General features: G+C 32.6%; 1 protein-coding gene across 1 annotated transcript; it reads right to left on the bottom strand.

The window, feature by feature from the left end:
- Smp_169530 (smg-7 (suppressor with morphological effect on genitalia protein 7), putative) lies at positions 1-25,034 on the bottom strand (the record flags this gene model as incomplete). The annotated part of the gene is made up of 21 exons (XM_018797542.1): positions 1-170; positions 2,137-2,422; positions 3,005-3,206; positions 4,198-4,288; positions 6,758-7,082; positions 7,592-8,170; positions 8,740-9,038; positions 10,394-10,899; positions 12,658-12,715; positions 14,591-14,834; positions 15,767-16,020; positions 17,965-18,163; positions 19,875-20,277; positions 21,805-21,873; positions 22,672-22,888; positions 24,214-24,303; positions 24,336-24,437; positions 24,473-24,650; positions 24,688-24,811; positions 24,845-24,943; positions 24,979-25,034. The coding sequence occupies 21 exons, from the start codon at positions 25,032-25,034 to the stop codon at positions 112-114; spliced, it is 4,440 nt and encodes a 1,479-aa protein (XP_018646774.1). The 3' UTR covers positions 1-111.
- Positions 25,035-25,594: the final 560 nt, after the last annotated feature.

Below are 25,594 nucleotides of genomic sequence, written 5' to 3'. Positions count from 1 at the left end.
TGATAGATGAAACAATCTTATTTTGTACAATACTATATTACATCAGTTGAATATATATATATATATATATATATATATATATATATATATACACGTTTTTCATTATTCTTATCATGTTTTGATTGCTTTCCAACGTTGAATAAAGGAGCGAATCGATTCTAACCGTACGCCTTGAAAATAATACAGAAAAAATAGTATATGAAGTCGAATAAAGTATTGATTAAAAAAGGGAGATTAAAACGTCTGCAATTCAAGAAAAAAAATTCCGGTCCAGTATTACTATTAAAACACTAGATTGTCTATAATCCACCGAAATATCTTTCAATGTTATTTCACTATTGACTGTTATTTTATAATCATTTAAAATAAGTAGCTTCGAATTCGGATACGCTATCAAAAAACTACTGATGTTTCATACAACATAAAGATTAGAATGACAGTGAGATATCGTGAAGTATTATAGAATGTTAAATGTTTTTTTCAGACTTGACTTTTAGTAAAATATGCTTCCAAACAATCAAAAACAGATTATGTATGACTTAATTGCTCCCCGCTACGAGTATACTACCATTGTCGCATACTAGTGGAATTAGCCACTAGTATTTGACCACCGATGCCTCAGAAATATTGCTCTCATCTGCTGGGATCACCGGGTAAGTAATAGTGAAGTTAGACACAGGGTATTAGGGAATGATGATAAACCGGTTAATGAGGTCATGAATCTTCATCGACTGAGATGGTTGGGCCACGTGTTACTTATGACTGAACACCGATTACCACGACGCGCTATGCTGACTAGTGTAGGGGATGGTTGGAAAAGAGTTAGGGGCGGCCAAACCAAAACGTGGCATCGGTGCTTGAGGTCACTGACTTCTGATCTGAGCCATGTTGGTAGATGCAGACTACTTGGTTGGGGTCTGCGTGACTATCATAACCAATGGTTGGAGACTCTAGGTGACATGGCTCAGAATCGATCACAATGGCGTAGGTGTATGCACTCTTTATCTTCCCTTAAACCTTGAGATTAAAATTGCTTCATATCTGTCTTTCTTCCTGTAGTATATCCTTATATACAATCTTTCTTTTATATATGACCAACATTAAATTTACTACTTCTATGAATTCGGTGTTCATCTTGTTGTGGTAATGAGGTATGGCAACTTGGACCGATGCATATGTGTGCCTGGTCTAACGTTGTAGCTGACTGACTGACTTTCAGCATGCATTTTAATTAAACCCAAAGTGTAACGATAAATCATGACAACTATATTTTAATAGTTAAGGCTTGATGTATTTAGCTTCAGAAACCAGTAAATAATAGATTTGAACCCTACTTCATCTATTTCGGTTTGAGTAGGTGAATGGTAATAACCAACCCTCGCATAAATAGTGTGACCCAAAGGGAAATGCATAAAATTGCACTTCGTAAATGAGTAACAGAAATGAATCAGCAACACTGAAATAGTTTACTCAGTCCGATGAATATTGAAAAATTAGGAGGAAGTATTATTATTTCTGTGAAAATTTAATTAGTGTAATTTAATATATACTTATTTTTCTCACGAAAGAAATTAAAATTACTATATCAGTAGACCTTAAAAATAGATAACATAACTTCACAATTTTAGTATGAAATTGTCATTTTTAATTATTCGTCTAGAAATGCAACTGTACAATTGATTGATCACTGGGTAGTGACCAACGTCATGCATTCCAAGTCCTTCTTAGTGCTGACTGAATTCTATTTTATTGTGGTCACTAGTCTAGGTGATTTAATATCGCGACGAGCGCCAAATAGCACAAAACCTGGGTCCAGGGTTTCCTGTCGACCACCTCCAACCATCACCATACATCATATAAATACAGCTTACTAGTCACCTTAAAAATTGAAAGTGATCTATTAAAAGTGAACACTATAAGAGTTATATTCTGTCAATTAAGTTATTAAATTTTTTGGAAATTATGCTAATAAAAGGAACCAATTTTTTTCAATCCTGGTGACAATTGAAAATAATTGATAACACAATAACCAAAATTACTATTGATAATTTTAGGAAATTACCAACTTCAAAGAAATATGTGTATAAATAAATCAAACGCTGATAGGTAAACACTAAACTAATATATAAGACATACCATGATTTAGTGCAAGCTTTAAAAAGTTTTGAGGGACCATTGTATCGTCGACGGATGTATTTCTAAATCCAATCAGAATGGTCACAGGTGCTGTTTTAGTAAGTGACAACTCATTCAATTCATTTGTACTGCATTCTTTATTTAGTAGATCTACATATGGAGGTGAAATATTAAGCGAATATAGGAGGTCATTGATCTCCTGTTCATCTGAACTGGTAGCTTGTTTAAGCAAGGAGTTTTTGTTTACAGATTTTGGATCAGATGATTTGTTTGAATCTTTGAGTGTCTTAATTAGAAAGAACGAGAAAAAACCGATTCAGATTATCAGCTACATTTGATTATCTTATGGAAAAATGTGGATCATAGAAAGTAGTTTTACATATCGAAATCTGCTATGCAGCAATCAATGATGATAATTTATAGAATTTTGGATTTACACTTCATTTTAACTTGTTATCCGATTACACATGCAGATAAACATGTCTCGAAAACATTGAAATCCAGACTTGGTATCCACTTCAAATCATATATCAATATTTACTATTAATTAATGTAATATGGATAGCAGTTAAATCATAAAACAAGTATAAAAGTTATTTTTAATGCTGATTAATGAAATCCAGTTGTCAAATAAAAATCTCGTGAGATTGTGTTATTAAAATGATCTGATTATAACTTAACAGTAAACATCGGTGGTTTAAAAATGATGTTTAAAAACAAATTCTAAATTCTAGTGAAAATGTAAACAAGTTACAGAGAATCCCACATAAGAGGAGTATACAAATACTCTTGTGATGTAATCGGTTGAAAAAAAGGATCACACAAACTAATACTAAAAACTGAAAAGTTCTAATACAAATGTGCTCACCTGTGCAAAATAAGATGCACAATCCAGGATATTAACCCATCTTCTTACAATGCGAAGATTTAAGCTTTGGTTGGCGGATACTTTAGGTTCCTCTTCTTCCGTGTCAGTTATCAAATCTTGAACATCATTATGTACGGCATCTTGACGATGAAGTTCAATAGGTCGATTTGGCTGTTCATCTGGTTTTTGTAACCGCAGATAACTAATAACATAAAGTAGAAAAATGAGAAACAATTGCGTCAGTATTTTGCAATATTATAAAGATCTGATAGCGAACAATGCCCGTTGTTAGCTTGGACTCAGTTAATCAAAACGAAACAGAAATTTGAGTTAAATATAATTAAGAAAAGTTTATTTCGTACAAAAAGAAGATTGCATATCAAAAAGCCTTTTCATTATTAAATGGCTTATTCTTAAAGAAAAAGACATCTAGAAATTAAAAGTAATTCACTAATCATCTGGAAAGATTTCAACGATTTGATTATTTAAGGATTTATTGTACTATTTAAAAAATCACTTGTCTATTGCCGTACAAAATATTAACAACCTTGAAACAACTATAGGAAGTTAGTTTGATTTGTGGAGATTTGTAATCATAATTATGGAAGCATTAGTGACTGATTTTCAAATGGATTTCGTGAGGTCTACGCACAGAAGTCAAGAATTTTGTGGTCAACTAAATCAGATGTCAGGCAGTTACTTGACGATGAGATAGGATGATGGTTGTAGTATATCATCAATTAACTGAAGTGAGCAATCGATGATCACTGAATTTAAACCAATTGGCTGAATAAAATCATGGCTTGTTGTCGAATATGAAAGTCTTATGTGGTTTGAACTACATGAATACACATTGCAGAAGTTTACAAAACTAAGGTAAGCAGCTGTCGACTGCTATGAGATCTTAAAGTTTCACTGACGGATGTCAATCTCTGATCATAACAATTGTCATGAAAAGCATCTCAATACTAATACCGAGATCTGATCTGATGCTCGCCAAAAAACTGAAAACCGAGTAATTCTGTGAATATAAAATGAAGACTACTAACCAAGATTAAAAGATGCTTTATAGTTAGCTTACTTTCTTTCACGCAAAGTAGTATAGAGATATAAAATATCTACTGTTGGTTAGTGAGAATCAAACCAGGTCAAACTATTTCATAGTACGAAACGTAATTGTAGACGAAACTTACCGGTTGCCGCCGTGAGCTTCATGTTCCAGGTATCGTATCGCTACTCTAGCGGATGCCATTGTTTTCTTCAAGTAATCCAAATGGGAAATAACTAAATAGTTTACATTAGAGAGGAAAATACAATGAGTATGAGAAATGTACATATGGATGTGATAAATTTCATTTTTAAATCCGATTAAAGAGATAAACTAAATGATAGTTTTTATAATTATTATTCCAAAAATTCTATCTATTAACACCTACAAAATGAAATATATAATCAACAGAAGGTACATGTCATGCGAATTTAACAACCTAAAAAGACCCATCGTTCAAATTTACAGTCGGGTGGGCATATAAGTAACTGAACTATTATTTTTAAGCTTCGAATGACAACTCGAGAATTATATCACAAATTTAATTCATATCCTTGTAGAATGAACATGGCAATTATTGGGCATAATTCCCAATCCAATAAAATATTTATACTTTTAAAATTTTTTTATCAGTCAGTCAGTTACAACGTAGAACTTCGCACGTACGTACATCAGTTCGAGTTGCCATACCACATTAGCACAGAGATGAAGTTGTCGATTCAAATCCCATAGTGGTAGAAGTAGTAAGAGTATAAGTATTATGTGAAAGATTATATTACATAGTTGCGTAATAGTAACATGTAGCACCAAAGAAAAACTGAAGATTCATAAACGTCTATTTACTAAGTATAGAAAACTATTCAAAGAGTACTTCCAAATACCACTTTTTCAAGGGCAAATGTTATTTACATGATAACCAATATCCTTAAACTTCAGTAACGTTTAAAAAGCTTCATGAGTCAGTACGGCAAAATTGGATCAAATTCACATGCGCATCTACTTTGAAATATCTTTTATCGTCTTAATAATTAACAACTTTTATACACATATTTCAATTTCCAAGAAATATTTCAAGATTATCTTAGGATTAATGGCACTATTCGATTGCTCAAAAATAAGTAGATGGTGAGAGGTTGAAGTCCGAAACTCACTAGTTAAAAGACAAATGTTTAAATCATGAAGGTATAGTACCTGTTTAAGTGTTTTCGATTCTTAATATGCAACATAATCATTAACAGATATCTATCACAATATCCGCGTAACTAAATTTACGAAATTAACACATAATACTATTTCACTAAAAAATATTTTGGAGCTACGACATCGATAATATGAATAATGGAGTAACAAATAGATTGTTAACTTATTTGTAATATTATAACCCGCTCTTATAGTATGCTAGATACAGTTGGGATAACAACAACGATTCTCGTAGGAAGCCAATAAAATTAGTCCATGACTTAATTTCATCGAACATTCAAATACATATCTCAGATATGCTAATATCTATCTGTCAATCTACCTATATATATATATATATATATATATATATATATATATATATACTCACAGTATGCACATATGCCAATTAGAGACTGACCAGTTGCAGTCCTAAAACATCAATGGGAAGATTCAAACAAACAATACTAAGTGAATCTTTTAACTAATGTTGAGAATTTCATTAACTCAATGAATCTTGTACACAACAGTAATTATAGTGAAGAGAATAAATAATGATATATCCTAGGCAAAAAAGGCCCTTTTGCAACTATTTGTAGAATACAAGGATTCTTTTTGATGAATGTTTTTATTATCAAGCATCGATGTGTTTAATATGCACTCATTTTCGAATATTAATGGATATACTGATATTTTATTTGTAAGGTTTTCTATTTTACTGTTATTGATGTTAATGTCTGAAGTTGACCAATTTCTTTATGGTATACGTGAACCCTGAGCGGATTGTCGCAATATTGCCATTTAGTTAGTTTTTATTAAGATGGGATATAGGCCAGCAGTGGAATATTTGACATCCACAAGGAGAAGACACAAACTATTACAAATTAGACTTATATCTGTTACACAAGCCAATGATTACCTAGACTTAGTATCACAATCGATAACCTGTTGGTATTTGAAGCGAAAGATACTAAGTTTGAGTCTTTGTGTAAACACCAGTATTGGGATGAAAGTACGTCCAGATGATGAATCCCAAATAAAAAGAAACGTACGTCCTGGATTTCACTGCTAGTCATATTTTAAATATCATAAAACATTGAGATGTTAGTATAGAGTGATAAATATTTCAATGATCAACGAAAAAAGTAGTTATGCAGATAAATTATCAATCAATAGAGTGGATTTCTCACATAAACCTCTTTATAGAGAAATACATACAGTATATAACAATAAAGCATATGAATAGTAGTGCAATCTACTATGAAACACTAAATCATTTAATGTAGGCACAAAGAAATTTAGATAATATGTCAATATATTTAGTGATGAATGTCAAAATACATTCGAATGAATAAGTAACGAATGGCTATTTGATGTAGGGCAGTATAGAAATAAATATATCTGAACAAGTTTTACTAAAAATTAAAATTAAGCCTACATATGTGGCTTGAAGAGGTGAGAATTAAAAAGTATTATGGTTTAAAAAATCCATAAATTTACACCAATCTGAAATCAATATAACTAACCTGCTTGTGGTATGATTAGAATGAAACGATTAGAACTGACTAATTGTTTGACCATGGGTAAATGGCTGGTTAAGCAGTAAGCATCTATGACAAGAAAAGGTGACAAAAAGCTTTTGTTAATATCAAATTCCAAGTTTTTATTCTGAATATTTGAATCTGAGTTCTGCATGGAAGACTCAGTACTAGTGCTTCTTTTAGTGGATGAAAGAGGTGATTGATTACGAAACTGACGTTCTAATTGATCCACTTCATTGAGTAGCCGAAGACGAGCCATATCTCGCATAGCTTGATCTCGACGTGACTGGTCAGTTTCTGTTGAATTAATCTAAAAACAAAAATGGTTAATATTTAGTAAAATAATGAGAGAAAAAAAGATTATTATTTACAAGTTATTGAAATTTATTAGTCAGAATATCTATTCATCCACTTCTAATTCCAAGTACCCTATTGGAATTTGTCATTTCGCAACAATTAGAAAAAGTATCAGGGACTATTTTTTATCTCCCAATATGAATAAGATCTTGTTTTTGAATTTACTTTCTGTACATTTATAACAAAGAGATTTAGTCTAAGTATTGAGCTAAAAGCTTTATAAATTAAATTACTTGAAGTTGTATATATATTCTACTCAATCTTAGATATGTGGAGAATGACAAGTGCTAATGATATTATAATTTGCTTATTAAGCCTCTAAAACATTTAAAAACGAACTATGAACGTTAACACATACGACAGTCGATGGTCAGTCATCAGCAATAATTCGGTGCGAAATAGCATTATTTAGTTGAAAACAAATGAAAAATTCTTTCAGCTTTACTGAAATAATAAACTCACTTGAGGTTTATCAGATAGTTCGGTATCACATTTAACCAGTGAAGATGAATCGGATTTTTGTGCATTACTTTTGGAGACAGATTGAGGAACATCAGACTGTGAAACTTCTAAATGTTGGACAGACTCTATTGTATCCCGATCGTTATGATGATGATCCGCTTGTTGTGAGTGTCTGTTACGATGTCTGGAATCATAGTATGACTTGTGTCCTTTAGCCGAGCCTGAATATCTAGCATGTTCCCGATAGGAGTGACCTCTATGAGGTACACATGTATTACGAGGATCAGTTCTGCTATGTTGATAACCAGTATTGGGACAGGAAGAACTGTAACGATCACATGTTCCATAGCCAGGATAGAACTTCTGATATCGACGACCACGACGTCTCCGTCGGCTCAAATGTGGCCAATTAGAATTATTGGAAGAGGACAGACCAGCAACATTAGTTAATGGTATATCACACTTAAAAGGTCGATGACCATTCCCAGTAGAATTATGTGTAACATATAAACTCAATTGAGCACTGTATGATGCTAAACTGCACCCATGAAACGTAAGGGAGGTGCACCGAAGTACGGTCTAGAGTATAAGGACAAAGTAAAAAAAACTAATTTGTAGACAAAAAAGGATATTTATGAAAATTACTGCAAGTGAGATCGACTTCCATATCAAAACAAGAACAAGACGACTATACGCTTATGAAATAATGCCCCACTAATTTATTGAACATTACTTAAAGTATGTACCGCAGAGATTCATAGTCAAATAGACTTATCAGGACTAATCAACATTGGACGAACAATTCGATTTATCAGCAAATATATGAATGATGAAAATCAAATAGCGGTTCAATAGTCCAGGCTTCAGCTGTCGATTACTGGACCAAGAGTTTGGAATAACAACTCCGACAGAGGCTTCTACATTCTGATGGCTATATCCACCATGTGAATCGTTATGACAATAACTGACTGTTTAAATAGTACTTAAGAGAAGCATTGACTCTTTAATCGACAGTCTGATAACCAAGTACCGGAATTGCTAAACTACACGTTTGCAGTAAATCCAAAAGGAAATTTAAGTAGTTATTTATACATATATTTATTGAGATTTCATCGAAGAAAGTAGTAGATAAGAAAGCAAACACTTACTTCGTCTATTTCATTTAACGACGGTGATATGCATCCATTATGAAAATCGATTTTTTCATGAATACAATTCATTGATGGTAAGCCAAGCAATAACCAATCTTCAGGAAGAGGATAAATTTTAGATTTTTCATCATTATGGATTACAGTATCTTTTGTTAAATTTTTTTCTGATCCATTTTGTTCTTCAACAGGAAACTTATTTGAATTAGGAATATGTTGAGAAAACAGTTTTTCTATTGTCCGGTAAACATCATGTGATAAATGATGAACGATGTTGAACTTAGTTTTATCATCGATATCTTTAATGAAAATCGAGTAAAACAGTATGCACAGTGTATATATACATATGAAGATTACTACACAAACTATATGAAAAGATTGAAAATTTCTATAATATGATCAAGTAACATGACAACACTATAGCCTGACAAATTTCAAGTCAAGCATATCAATTTGAGGATTTAAATGCTTGTAAGTTGATTTGACAAGTTTAAACCAGTCACATTATAAAAGGACTGATCAAAGTTGAAGGGCGTAAACCCAGAGTTCTATAGGTGAGTGAACGAATTCATACAACATAAAGAGTATGAACCGGTATTTTATAACTTACAGAAGTATATATTGGATTTTTATATCATAAGCCTGTTACAATCTTTTCTTCCATATTGAAAAATGGCTATATTGCGCTGTGGAAAGATACTCAGAGTGCATTGAAGGTATTCATTTGTTCCAAGAAATAAGTGAACACAGCTTTAAAATAAGCGTTAGTTTTTTTTACTGTAGAGGCTTGTTTTACATTGATCATCCATATAACCTACTACTTAAAGTTAGAAAAATTTCTTTCCAGAACAAACTAGAATGACTAAGTTACTCATGATAGTACTATATTGCTTCCAACTGAAATGTTGTAGAGTTTATTTTATATGACTACGAAAACAAAAATGCAAAGTTGCAGTAAGTTACAGCATTACATTATATCACTCTTGATTTTCTCTGAATATAAAAACACTGAAGGTGTAAAAGTATTATTTTCAACGAGATTATATCTCAGGACTTATCTAGAACTAAACATGTCATTTCTCCACCAAGGCATAGATTTTTAATCTTTATTAGTTTGTATACTGCCTTTAAAAAATAACCAAGGTATTATCTACTTTATGGACTATTTTAAATCCTATATAATAACAGATTACCAATATTCCTTATATGGAATTCGATATCAGAACATAAGTTCTGTATTAAAGTTTTCATGTTAAGCAAGCTTATACATCACGTAGCCTGTAACATATTATACCAGCTAGGAAAAGAGTAAATTCCAAGTCGATTAAGGGAAGACTGATCATGACGAGAAATTAGTTCATGAGGTGGATGACTAGTGATCTAAGCCGTGTGAAGTGTAAGTTTTCTAGTTTGTATCTTGTTTCAAAGTGGTTGCAGTGATGAAGCTGTATTCTCCCATGGACTCTTACGCTTCGCACAATTCTATACTTTTAATTTTCGACCACATTCATTCTATTTACACTGTATTTATTACTCTTAGATTTACACCGAAATCAATATCGCTTTCATCACTCAATTTCATGCTGAACAGATATTATATATATATATATCACAAGCAATCAACTAATTACTATACTACTGTAATCAAGCTTACTTGATTCAGTCAAGTGAGTACATGAATCCAAACGTAACTGTTCGTTTTCACCAAAATGACTAATTTCACATGATTTTGACGTGTTGGTTATATTTTTGCACAATATTTCATGAGACATTTGGTCGAATATTGGATTAATACTATTTAACAATGGAATTAGTTGTGATACGAATCTTTCTACAGATGCTTGCCAAATAATACTAGCTCTACTAGGTTTCTGTGACTTATGAATTGTATTATCTGTTAATGTGGAATTGATATTTTGAAAAGAAGATAAATTTAAGTGTTGAAATTGTGAACTTGAAAGCCAATCCAAAAACAATTTGACAGAAGAAAATAAATAAAGTCGACTAAATAGACTAATACGTGTTGTTATATCTGTATTTGGGTCATAAGAATTTTTGTCAAATTGAACAGAAGAATAATCTGATAAATTCTCTTTAATAGAATCTGAATGACATTTTGAAGAGTGACATATATTTTTCTCCACAGAATCAACAGTAGAACTATGAAAGCAAACAGAAGTAAAATAATCATTTTAATTAAATATTAAACATATAAAAAAGAAATGTATTTTTGCTATTAAATCTCATTGATGAAGTTGGAAGAGGAATAGGTGTTAAACAACTATTGTTTACTGTTTATCACAGATTATGAATCATAAGTAACAGGTAAATAATAAAGGAGAAACACTATTAACCAATTGAATAGAATGAAATGTAAATCAACAAATAAAAAAAAAGTTTGTATATTGGATTACAAGGTAACGATTAACAATAGCATACCTATCTGATCAAGCATATTTAGGTGAAAGCAAGTTCGAACTCGTTACCTTTTGTGCTTTAGAAAAAAAAGTGAAGATGGGACAACAAGAATAACTTTTGGTGATGATATTGTGAAGTATGAGCGGTATTCAATTAGCGTGATTTAAAGTTATAATCGGACGAGAACCGGTGCTTTCAACGCGGTATGGTATATAACTAGCTGTGAAAGTTATAATAGAAAGGACTTTCAAGGATGAATTACCTTTTTTTACATACAGTAATGTAGAAAAATTGAAATGATAGGTTCAAATTGAAAATTTCAGTCACTTAATTGGTTGTTGGTCACGAAACACCAACACATCTTGAGTGTGTAAATAGTGTATCTGCCTTTCATTAAAAAGTGAGATGAAAACATAATATTTACAACTAAAAAAGTGAGAAATATATATTCAGTCACTTGAATTAATTATTAAGATAAGCAATGCGGAAAATAATAACATGAAAAATCTGAATAAGTCAGGTTAGTTGCACGAATCCTGAAAATTTTGAACTACAGATAAAAAGGTGATTGGAGAAATGAATCTTGATAAGAATAGAACCTGAGAAGAATCGAAACTCTCCAGAAGTCAGCAGTAAATGTGGATAATTTCGTCTGAGCATAAAAATGAAGATATAGATATGTTTAAACAGTAAAATGTCCAATTTTAGGGATGTAGATATCCTGGAAAGCTTCAACTATAGGAAATTCAAAAACATTTAATTAAACAGAAAGAAGTGTATAAAGCATCAGAAACAGTAAACAAAATAACGGGTCATTTTAGAGCAATTAGAGCATTGATTTCAATATAGGGAACAGTGACTATGATGGATATATTTTAATAAAGAGACAAAGTTTGAAAAGTGTGTTCAATATTTAATTGTACTGGTTTAACACTCATTTATTGCCTGGGTGAAATAGAGAACAAGTCAAGTGATATGATGTCAAAAGATTGAGCTTATCAGTCAGGTCATAGTGGATTGGAAAATGAGTGACCTACAAGCTAATTTTCTCCAATCACCCACAACATTTTATCATATTTATTTTGTGTTCATACTTTGTACATAAACATGTTATTTTATTACATGAAAGCTTTCATCTGGCTAGTGGTCTTGTCTTCGATTCCTAACTATTCAAGAGTTTAAGCTAATTATGCGGTTTCGTGAGAAGCCATCACTTGGTCCCACATCATATCATTGCGCTCATCTATCGATTTTAACAGATGAAACTTCGTTTAATCAAATCATAAGAAGCCTTTGCCATAACATCGAGGAGAGAGATTAGATCTAAGTTGTAATTTACTATGTTTAGTGAATCGTTTAGTAAAATTATGCATTAAATGTCCAGTGAGTAATAATCAAACTGTTTCATTATACTGGGGACTAGACAACAGTAAGTTACTAACCAGTGACAGATCAACGTATTGATAAATTACAGGGGCGAACAAGGAAAATATTACTTACTCGTGATGTACTGATTCCTTAGCATTGTCTGAAGATGATTGAGCAGCCAGTGAAGGAACTGTTAAGAAGATGAAGTGAAAATGTAGTACATACATGAAGCAAATTTATTTTTATACATGAAAGTGACTCTGATTTTATAAAGTTTAGATTAATACACTAATTATTATCTTTAGAAAACAATAACATGGAAATGGTACTAGACTTTAAGTACAAAAAAACTGGGTATTTTTGCATATGCTTCAACTCATTACAAAGGACTGTGGAGAACAATTTCTAGCATAATTTCAATAAGAATACTGTCTAAGTAATAAGGTCCTTTCAAAGAGTGAATACTTCAATCACATACGGTGCATTAACTTAAAAACTTAACATAACTGCATTAGCAACCTTATTATTTATAAAAAAAAGCCTTGGAATGTGAAGAGAGAAAGAGGAAAGTTTCTTCATAACATATTTTAAAATGAAATGATTCAATCCTGAGGACAATCATAAGATATTACCACACTGCTGTATGCAAACGATACATTCGAGTTCGTGGTGATCAGGATAGTATGTTGAGAAATTCTAACACATCACAAGAAATATTATCCATAAACTTTGTTAATACTTCTTTTCTAATTTTATTTTTATTTAAATACACAAACATTGGTACAAATGGACACCAAAATATATATGTGCCACATAATAAGAAAATGAGATACTTAAGAGATGGAGAAACGAAGGTGAGTATAATAAAAAGAATAAAATCAATTAGTTCAAGGGAGTGAAAAATAATAATACTAATAGGACCAGCAGTTCATTTAAAAAAATAATAACCAGAATGAAATCTTTCAATTAGAGAAGATCCTCTCACTTCTATGAAGAAAGTAAAAGAAAGTTACAACAGAACCGAAATTGGTTTCTATTCTAAGCTGTCTGATAACATCTCACTTTGTTGCACTATCTCCAGGACACAGTTTTCACGAAACATTTAAAAGAGTCGAAAATATTCGTTTGTCTAAAATGAAACTTTTCAGATTATGTTGCATCAAACTTTTATTTTCATCTATTCTCGATATAAAAGGCTTTCACTAATGATATGTAAAGTGATCATTGTAAATATCTCATTATTATTCGTATACATGACTTCCCGAGAAAAAAAGAAAAGCTGTAACTGAAAAGACATTACATTGCAACAATATACTAATAGTCAATGAATAATACCACAAACATTGTTGACCAGATTTATCAAAATAAAGGTTAATTAATCTGATATGATAATACGTTTAAAATGCAGTTACTTTTTATTGCCATTACAATAATAAAATCTAAATACAGAGATACTTTATCCAAAATTATTAATTTGTCATAAAGTATCAACCCCTACAAAAATAGATATCACTAAATATGTCAAGTAAATGATGAATAAAATATAATCGCAATCAATGATTGAAAATATTGAGTTACGTGGCCTAAAATGAATTACAGTGATACGGATTGTTTGTTTTCCTCCAAATGTTGGGTTTACTTCAAACTTCTCCACTTTGAACAATATTGTTGATATTTAATTTTCTGGTATAAGTAATATTATTATTATTTCAATGTTTTTTTACGATACAATTTGTCAATTTTCTCTCGTTGTGTGTTGATATGACGTGGCAACTTGGGTGGAAGCACATTCGCGTCAGGTCCTACGTTATTTACGATCGACTAAATCATGAAGTTCATTAATCAAAAAAGCCAAGGAGCAAAATAAACGACATTTTGAGTTTGTTATATTGGTATTATTTTGTTGTAACTAAGATCACATCTCAAACTATTTATAAGTTATGAACTTAGATATTAGTATTTTTAGTCTCATTCATTTGATAAAATAAGCTGTGTATATTTTGCTTACATTGCTTATAATCACAGACCAACTGTTTTGATATATTTTGAATTGACTGAAGCTCACCTTCTAATTTCTCCGTCTTGCCTTCTTGTATCGCTTCCTCCTCTGAAATACAAGTAAGTGTACTTCTTACATCCTTACTTACTGAACGAGATTCTGAAAGATATTTAGACGGATCATTAGTTTTTAATTGTTTTGCATCTCGTTGAGACCCCATTCGGTTCAGTTTGGAAGCACGCCTCAACCGATCATCAGATAAAACATCAAGATCATCGTCTGAGGGTGTACCGGTAGAATTAATCTCATCCTAAAAATGAAAACAATGAATACGATTTCCCAGCTAAGTATCTCTTGATCAGTTATATCACAATGTATATTTATGGGAGAATCACAAAACAGTCAAAAGCGACGAAGTATTTTTTTCGTACACTTGAGCCTCATCTATCTAACAATCGGAAACAACATACCCAACAACAGATTATGGTTACTCATTGTGGTTACTCTAAAACTATGCTATAGAAGAACCTTAGGATAACAACTGCAACATCTAGTACATGGGGATTTATATTAGGTTTCGTACTGGAGATAATGCGGTCGAGGGAAATTATGACTAATACAGAGACGAGTATAGCTCAATTAATCCTGAAGGCCAAAAGAAGAGAGGAAGACCAACGGACACATTACGCCAAGAAATGGAGACAGGCATGAGAAAAATGAACAAAAATTGGACAGAACTAGAAAGGAAGGCCCAGGACATAGTGGGTTGGAAAATGCTGGTCGGCGGCCTATGCTAGGCTTCATAGCTCGATTAGATAGGTTAGATGACTAATACAGAACAAAAATCTGAAGATAACAAAACCATACGCATATAAGAAAGTAGACCTTACAAAAATGTTTTATTTCTCAAGACAATGCAACTATAAGATTCAAGCACTACTGGATGAGTAGTACTTATAAAACCTGGGAAAAGCAATAGTAAGACTCCTAAAAGAATGAATTAAACACAAACAATTAATATGGAAGAAGATTAAATTTAAACAATATACATATTTATATAGCCTATTAAGGTAAATATACTGAGGCTTGTAGTCTGCATTTTAGTTTATAATAACAATTTGTTTTCGACAGTGTAAGTGCGGCATGAGGATTATGAAATCATTCACTTGAAAATCGAATTTACTTTCGATGGTACCTTGTATAGTACGAAAAATGTATTAAAACTGTGTAAATAGTACATACTTGTGAATGCAATAGACTAGAGTCATCAGAACCCCAAAAATCTGTATCTGAATCGTTATCATTTTCATCAGTTCCCCTTTCTACGAACTCATGTTCTGAATCTTCATCTGAAGAGTATCTACGAAATCGTAGTCTTGTATGACCTTCATCGTCCTCATCGTTATCTGTAGTACTGTGCATACTTTCATGTGAGTTAGTCCTTGTACATTTAATATCACCAGAATCGTCTAATTCATCGTCAGGATTGACAAGTTCTAGTTAAATAAATAAATAGTCAATGAGAAAAACGCATTACTGGAAAATTTATAGCTAACATAAAAGCCTGGTTTGTTTGTTCAGTGATCACTTACAACAACTCTGTAGATTGGTATTATATGCAATTAACTGTCGTATCATAAGATTTTTACAGAAATAGTAAATAATAAAACAACTTAACATCATTGTACATATATTTTACTGCCCCCAAATGCCCTGGTATGGCCGAGAGTGGGGAGAACCCACTCTCCCTCTCGAAATGCTCTCACATGGCCAGCGAATATATAGCCTCTGACAGGGAAGTCCTACTCACTGCCTTCTCGTGGCGGGGGTGTTGTTTACGAAATTGAGAGGACGAAAAGCGAATGTCCGGCGCTTTAACCGGGTTGGTGGACACGGAGGGTCCACCTAGGGGAGTTGGAAAACCCTGATTCCAAACCAATGGTGCACATGGGCTCCAGTATCCTGATGGAACGAATGGCGAATGAACCTGCTGCTGGTCAACGGCTACCATGGGACTGCATCTCCTCACGATGCTCCACTGCCTTGTGGATCAGACCTTTCGTTCAAAGGCTCGGGGTGTGGCCCCCTAAGAAAACCACCTGCTTCAGTTCGGGCACCTGGGCAGTATCACAGCCCTCAAGCAAATCGGATGAGATTTGTATGGCGCATATGTATCTGGTGCTTCCTTGTACCAATATTTATGTGTTTAAATAAATAAATAATAAATAAGTAAATAGTTGTGGTCAGGCGTTATTGCATCACGAAAGAATAGACAAAAGAAGTAGAGTTTTATCTGTATACACTTTAAAGGAATAGAAGACTATCTGTTATAACCAAAATTCCGTGAATCCATACTTTCCTCTCGAGTCATATTTTCTATGTCTAATATTTCTTACTACCATTAATATACTGCTACTTACTTATACTTACACTACTCTGGCATCTTGCAATGGTGATGTGGTGTAACAACTTGAACCGATGCAAATATATGCCTGGTTCCACGTTTAGTATGAATGACTGACTGACATAAATAAGATCTTTTCAGAATATAAAATACCGTCCTGCATTTTTTTCTTGCATTTATTCCCTGAGTAGGAAAAACGTACCATACGAATATCATGTGCAAAAATTTTGAATGAACGTCATGAAAGTCACTACAGATTAAGAGGATTACACATATTGCGTTATCATCGAAAAGCATAACAAATAATAAATAAAGAACTTCTCCTCAACAGTCAATTAATATTTATCCAAAGATTATATTGCTGATTGATAACTTAATAAAAAATACGAAAATTATTTGTCTATAATGCAAGTCTCGAAATCCTTTAATAAAGCCGTGATAATTTTCTTTGTTAAAAATTAATAGAATGTCACGATGAGTTGGTAAGCCATAAAATAAGAGTTTATTGTTCTCATGTATGGCATTTTCGAAAAACAAAGCAATTTTGAATCACAAGTAATTTGAATAAAACCATTATTGTCAGCAAATAGTACAATGGGTTGGATATCAATAAAATCACGTAGATAATATGATTGCTTCTATAGAACGGTGGTGTTGAAACAAATGATTGGACATGAAAGAATGACGTATCTAAGTGGTCCATAATTAATTAGAAAATTTAGGCAACTGTACAAAAATGATAAATTCTGAAAAGACTTTTCATGAACAATACAGTGATAAATAAATGGTTGATATATAGTTCTAAATATAAGAGTATACTTATACCTCATTTCGAAAATATATATTAACATGCAAATTATTTTTTAAGTTAATAGAAAAGGTCACCTGATATAGCTTCAGGGTGTTCGGTTGACGAAACATTACTGAGTAGTGGCTGGTCACTTGGAATATGCTTGCAATTCGGATTTTCTGAAAGATTAGATGGATCGAAACATACTGGAAAATCTATACATTAATCATAAGAATTTGCAGATACCTGAATTGTTTGGTTTTCCCTTAGGGTCTTCCATGAACTGACCTAGACGACAGTAGATTTGTCTACATACATGTGTTAAATAGAGTTCTCCAACGCTTAAAGCGAATGATAACGGTTCATAAAGATCAGGTATAGCCGTGACTGAAGATGATTCACATTTATTAGTTACTGCAGATGAACAATTATCGGAAGAATCAGTCTAAAATGGGTATTGAAAGTATTGGAAACCATAATTAGTTAGGAAACACTTAGTGAAAGAAGTTTATCAAAGATGAATTTCACTTAATACATTTGTTTGATCATTTATACAGACTTAAATAACGTATGAAAATGCTGAAGTATAGTAAATCGTTTTAAACAATTTTTGATGTATTGTAAACTGTATTAGGATGATTTCATAAAGCGACTTGTTTTTTCGAAGAATTTCGGACTACGGTATGACTATTCGACACTACTAGATTGAAACTCTTATGAAAAAAGTAAACTGACATTTGAGAAAGGCTAGATTAACTGGTACAGAACGGTCTTTCCAAGATCCTAAAAAGAACTAAATACCCAGTTAAATGGGTATACGGGAATAAATAAGTCATATATTTATATAAAAAAGCAATTTTTAAGAGAATCAAAGGTATCCATTTGAAAACGTACTGATAACATGGTTAGAAAACAACTAATAGACATTTTATGTTTATTAAAAGCAATCGATATTTCTACTGTTTGAAAACAGTTATTAACAGTGATTCCAAATAGAAAACAATTGAAAATCACACAGCATGGAACAGATATTTTGTTTTCATAAGCAATAAACACGCTAAACTTGATTTGAGATTGGACTCAAAATGATCAGATCTATCAACGATAATGTTACTGTCCGGTAACTGAGATGGAATTTAATTGCATATGTCTAACAAAATTCAGTTGGTTAGCATTACAGCTCCGCTACTATCCAACATCATCAGGAACCATCAACCTTCATTACAAAGCTGTTTGACTCTAAAAGCTCAATTACCTAACTTTATATTTATTGGTATCACTCATGTTCCACAGATTTTCGTCTAAAATGATAAGGCCTTTAAAGTGCAGAGGTAATACATTTGAAGCTGGTAGCAAAAATAATGTGTATGGAGTGTAATTGTTCATTGGGCTTTGCAGTCACGCTCTCAGGTCGTCAAGATCACCCCATAACTCCGTTTTATTTTTACATATCTCAAGAAGAAATGTCTTTCTACGGTGTGAGCAAGTGGGAAGTGAAAAGTGCTCACACACCTATAACAGTACATGGAATGACGGAAACTAAAGTTCCAATTCAATTATTCCACACTGGATTCAAAGATTTTCTTAGATAGTAGAAACAATCTGCAAAGGTTTCTGATACAGCGAGATTTCTTTGATATGTACACAGTAAGACTTCATTAAAACCATATATTCCAGATTTTAGATTTTCGGTTTTCAATCACAAATGCTTTTTCCTAAGTCTATTTTTCAGATACATATGTTCTCAAAAACATGTAAAATTGTTTTGATTAGGAGACAATGTTTGCATTTCTGGTTTCTACAAAACAAACTAGTCACTGTGTTCTTACAAAAAAAGTGTAGTCAACATTTTTAGTTGAACTAGTAAGCGATTATTAGATCCTATATTTGCAAACAATGCAAATCTAAAGTCATTTCACCTTTATAACATTAGGCTACACATAATTACCTCGAATGTTTAGTTACCGATACTCTGCTTTAAACCAATGTTAAAAAAGATTAGATTTGTGGTACAAGCCACTAAAGACTCAGTAAAAGAAGAGAAATTGTACGTTGTACGGTCTTACTTGACGATGCCAAACTTTTTGAAAGAAAACCTAGCCAGCTCAATACACTTTTAAAGGACACGAGATTCTAAACCAATGGAATTTGCATACCTGAATGACTTTTTCTTCTTCACTAGTCATCAAGCCAGTAGAGGCTGAAGTGCTTTCAGCTTCTTGAGGAGAATGACTCTCTATATTTGAATTTTCATCTGATTTTTTTCCACTTGGTTTGCTGAGATCTTGTTCTAATTTAAGCTGGTGTATATACTCATAAGTAAGTATAGAAATAAGGAGCATTCTAATAAAAATAGGTCCTGTCAACTGATCAGATGTTTCCTCTACACGATCTGCTTTTTCTTGATGAACTTCGCCAGTTTTTAAATACTTGGTATTGGTATGTTCTGAATGAGTGATACTTTCAGATTTTACAGTTAAATGATCAGTAAGTAGTAATGAGGAGTGTAGTTCTGCAAGTATGTCATGAAAAATATTTTCTGTTGCTGGATCCCTGGATCTTTAGAGGGAAATACAAAGTAAAAAAAGTTTGATATCATAAGAAATTTCTGAATTTTAATAAAATCTTATGATCTCTAACATAAATAAATCAGCGCATGAATGACCCTTTAATTGTGGATGACAAATGAGTAAGCCTTAAACCCTGCAGATGTGATTATGTGTGGAGCTGTTGTAGTTATGAACTACTAAATGGAAGTAAACTCTGACCGCAACCTGTAGTACTGAGGAATTCTGTTTTGAGTCAAACTTTTAGGAAGTTACTAGTTATGACAACCTACAAAGTTCGATTTAGTTATGTAAGAAGTACTATGGCTCTTAATACAAGCTAGTGTAGCAGATAAAAAATTGGATTCATGTCACTCACGCGCACTACAGTTATTTGGAAGAAGACACACTTTGAGGAAATATGTAGCATTTATCTGTCAATCGTTTAGAAACCACCTCATCTTCACTGCACTCAGTATATCTATACTGCTGAAAGTTTTGATCCACATTAATTTCACTCCCCAAATAATTTACTCTTACAGATAGCATAAAGTTTAACCCTTAACCCGACTACTAAGGAAATAAAAGCCAACTGGTGTCTCATTCGAAGTTTGCACTTTGATGATTGAATGATGAACAATAGACCGACTACGACATCCAAAATATTTCCTGTATATTCTACTTGAACGTTTTCTAGAATTTTCCTGAGCACCATAAATCATCGAAAAGTTAGGTAATTAGTCCATAACTGAAATCTATAAAATGAGCGATTGATTAGTGTGTTAGAGTATTTTGGCCTTCTGACAGAGATTCAAAAGACGTGGGAATCTGAGTTAAAACATGATTAATTAATAAGAGCACATAATAATGTTTTAGTATCTTCGTATTTAAACTAAACAATAAAAGAAACTCCAGGAGAATAAGAGAATATTTTGACAAGCCCCACATAAATGTTAAACTTTCTGACCGCTTTTTTATTTCCCGATTCCCATGTCTTTTATATTTTGTCGAGATATTGTATTCCCACAACTGAATAATTTAGTTGTGAATCTTTCACTCCCTCTGCCAACATCAGGGTATACATAAACAGTAATAAATAAATATAAATATATATAATAATATAATATATAATTTTTTTGGTCAAATCACCAATGAACAAATCGAAGGGATTGTCGAATTATGACCTAAAAGTTAATGCTACGAACTTAATTTCCTTTGTTAGCACTTTTATCTCAAATAAAAACATTGTAAACGATAAAGCTGTTCATTGTTACGAATAAATTAGTTTTGATTTTTTTTAACAAGTAACTCAGTAACCAGGTAAAGGGTATGTACTCAAATTCGAGTAACATATTTTTGTAGAGGCTAGCGGTCTTACCTGGCTACCGAAAACGAACTAGTTGGGATCGAATTATAAGTTGCAGTTTGATAGTGATTTAACACTGTTGCATCATAGTATTACTATTTTATGACCTTTTGAATTAACTAAAATATGTTCTTTTCAATTAACAAAATCTATGAAATTAAAAATGACACATACTCTACAGGTTTCAGGAACTGTTGAATTAGGTAGATGAATTTCATGATAGTCTTCCGGAAATCTTTTGGTCTAAAAAGCAGCAAAAAGTTGACTTTAGGAATGATCATTAAAAATTACATGTTTAGCATAAATAAACTTTCAAGAAGATTGAGTGATTCGATTATTTTATTGTAAAGTTTATGAGCGAAGATAAGGACTGCCGTAACTTAGTATGAGGATAAAAGGTCCATGCTTTTTATCCTTAAAATCCAAAAAATTACTTCAGGATTATTTTCAGATGTTCAGTGCAAAAGAACAGTGAGCAATGTGAATGCGGCTAGTTTACATCGGATACTGCAACCGCCTTGAAAGGTTAGTGATTGAAAAGATTTCAAAACAAATACAGAAGCGTTTTATGACGCGTTTAGACCTAAACTACCTTCAATATTAAGGGGACAATAGGGAATAAAACAATGAGCTAATCTCTACTTCGTGAATAGTTAAAGATGGGTGAAAAAAACAACAGATCATGATTTTGTAAGAGGCATTTTTATTGTGTCAGCATTTCCAAGCAATGAATGGTTAGGTTATAGGTGGTGGTGTTTAGATAAGCTTACCCAACCGTTGCAGAATTTTACGAATTGGGTTTTGTGACAGACTTTGTGTGCACAGCAGCAGGTGTGGTCTGGGGCTTATAGGGATGATGAATTTGTTTGGTGAAATTCATTCCGCTCAAACACACTTTTTATGCAATGCGAAATACGATGACTTGGACAAATACATGGTTCAGGTATTTATAATGGTCATTTATTCTTTCCAGTTTTCTACTAATAGTCACCGTGAAACACTCAAAAAATAGAAATTACTAAGTACAAATAATACGCTCACCTGAAATAAGAAGCATATCGAATGCGTGAACTTCTAGACGGCTTTTCGCGAATGATCGTACTATAACGAAGCTCATTTTTAGCCAATACAGTGATGAGATTTCCTTTAGCACCCTCAAAAGGCGAACGGGATGTTAAGCAACGTAAATAATGGAAAATAGCATTTAGGCCGTAGCAACGTCCAACATCTAAAATACCCAATTGATTGTGAGGCAATCCTGAGGGAAGAAAGAAGATATTTGGAAGCATGGATAAAACAGCTTAGAGAAAAACATGGATCAATGGCCACATAGATATGGTGTGAATAACACTTCACAACACACATCAAAACCACTGATATTAATTAGTTGCCTTTATTTATTTATTGTTAATATACCAATGGAAGTATCTACATTTTCCACGAGTTAACTTCTGTTTGGCCCCAATCACTTACACATACGGTAAACATCACCAGTACATACATTGAGTAAATCTACTGATGGGAGAAATTCTAAACACCTGATATGATTAACGTTTTACCTGAAGCAACCACATCTAATTCATTCCGAATATTATCTGCTGAAAGACTCAAAATTCCACGTATTATATCCTGATAATAACGTGATAGAATGAGGCCAAATGGTCAGAACTATTGTGTCGTTTAAAAATAGCAAACACTGATGATGAGGATATTAAAATGTCTCTACACCTTATCACCTAACCTTTTCTGACTTACATGTCTCACTATATGACCAATTAAAACAGTTACTTTCCGAAACATGCCACACAAGTATTGGCACATATGTTTAACTCAGTGTATGGACATTATATGGTTACTAGAATACTCTTTTATTTCACATTAGTCCTGTAAACATAATTAAGCTTAAAAATTAACAGACTTGTTGTTCTGGCAGGCTTTATGAACAAGTTTTGAGACTTCAAGTGAACTAAATCCCAACCGATAGATGAAGTGTAATGGTACTGTGTGACAGTACGAAAACTGACCACGAGATCAAATTATGGACGCAAGCCCCAGTGAACTTATATCAGAATACAATACACTGACCCAGTGGACTGGCTGCATATTTAATAGAATAAAGTACGAACACCAAGTAAACATTATCGGTTGTTGTAAACGACTGCACAGTGAAAATTTTGCGCACTCTTCACTCTTCAGGGAATTAAGACCTAGTTATTAAATTTAATTCTTAATCGTCATATTATTCGTTTTATTCATAATCTGGACGGATATCTGAAAGTTAGATGTTCTTCGTGGTTACAGGGTAGAAGTTCAATACTCTGAAAATGGTCTAGCTTCCCTTAGGAAATAAGACTAACCTAACTGGAGAAAGACGTCAACACGAACCCTATATACACGATGGGTAACAATTGAAGTTTATCGACAGTCACATAGTTGCCGAAACAGAACAAGAAACTTAGTTATAAGACTATCTGTCAAATGAGATCATTTAACGAAAAAAAAAACGAATCAAAGAGTATGAAAGGGAACACCGCTAAATCTTGTTTCTGATATATATTATATATTAATAGATATGACGCTTACCCATAAGAGGATCGAAGTAAAAAGCCGCTTTGTAATATCGATAAGCAAGTCGCTTAGCGTTAGAATCCCCAAAATCAATCAAGTATCGAACTGTATTTGTTATATGTGTATGAACAACGTACATAGGTCGCCGATATTTGTCAAACATTTGTGCATCAACTTGATAATTGCAGACTTATTCTCCACGGAGGGATTATGCTTTTCCTCAAACTCAAAGAACACTCCTTATACAAAAAGTTAAGCAATCAACACGGCTTACCACAGTAAAGAGGGATATGCAACGCTATCGGGATCCATGAACATAAGTTATTAGGTTGTGCATCTCCTAACTCTGATTGGAAAGCTAAAATTAGAGACTGGTAGTATCCTATAGCACTGAGGATATGCACGGCGAGCATATTCTCAAACAACTTGACACGATCTTGTTGATCATTGTTCTGAACTCGTTTAAAAAATGCCTCTATATTTGGGTACCTTAACATAAACTTTATACAGGAAATAAGGTTCGTAAAATGCTTTGCGCCAAATAAGCTCCTCAGTTCTTCTAAAATTCGTGCTTAAATCCATAAACATCAGCTTTTGAAGAAGTTCCTTAAGTCTATGGTGATATAGAAGAGGAATAACTTCAAACCTTAACCTATGCCCATAAGCCTCATAACTGAAGACAGTTTTAATCGCCTTTCCACCATGGTAAACAGTGTCCAACTTTTTTATTAGAACATAAGCTGCTCTAAAAATGTAAGAATATTACAGCGGGATTCACACCTCCATAACCCCTTTGACTTATCGAGATTCTCACATGAAGGACCCGTTATTGACATCGTAGCACTACACTTAAAATACCCGGAGTAAATTTGTTCAGAAGAAATGGGTAGATTGGAGTTTAAAATAATCATCAACTAAACTGGCAAAGGTTTTTAGTGCAAAAACTGGACGGATATTTTTGAGTTTGTCTCTCATGATTTTTGAGGAGTTGAAAATTCTTTATAATATTCTTAGATTACTTAAAACACTTCATTTCTGAGTCCTGTTGCCTGTAATTAGTGAAAAAAGGTAAAATAACCGGTTACGGTACAAGGAGATTATCTCGTTGTTTTAGTGCTTTTTAAAGCAATTCGTCCTTTTGATAAATTTCGATCGTGTAATAAGAAGACGAAGATTATCAGAACTATGTGATATATAAGCGCAATACATTTCGAACAATCTGATCACACAGATACTTGTTAAGAACATTTATAAATAAAAATAAAAGGTCAACAAGACTGGAAACGAGGGGTAAGAGTAGATAAGGATAATAATAGTGATCATAATGTGAAAACAATTTGAAACCTAATCACTCTAGATAATAAGCTAATAATACCAGGGTAGGTTTAAGGTGAGA

The sequence above is a fragment of the Schistosoma mansoni genome (genome assembly GCF_000237925.1).
Source record: "Schistosoma mansoni, WGS project CABG00000000 data, supercontig 0164, strain Puerto Rico, whole genome shotgun sequence".
NCBI classification, from domain to species: Eukaryota; Metazoa; Platyhelminthes; class Trematoda; order Strigeidida; family Schistosomatidae; genus Schistosoma; species Schistosoma mansoni.
Note: the sequence above shows the minus strand (reverse complement) of the source record. Positions and strands in the feature narration are given on the sequence as shown.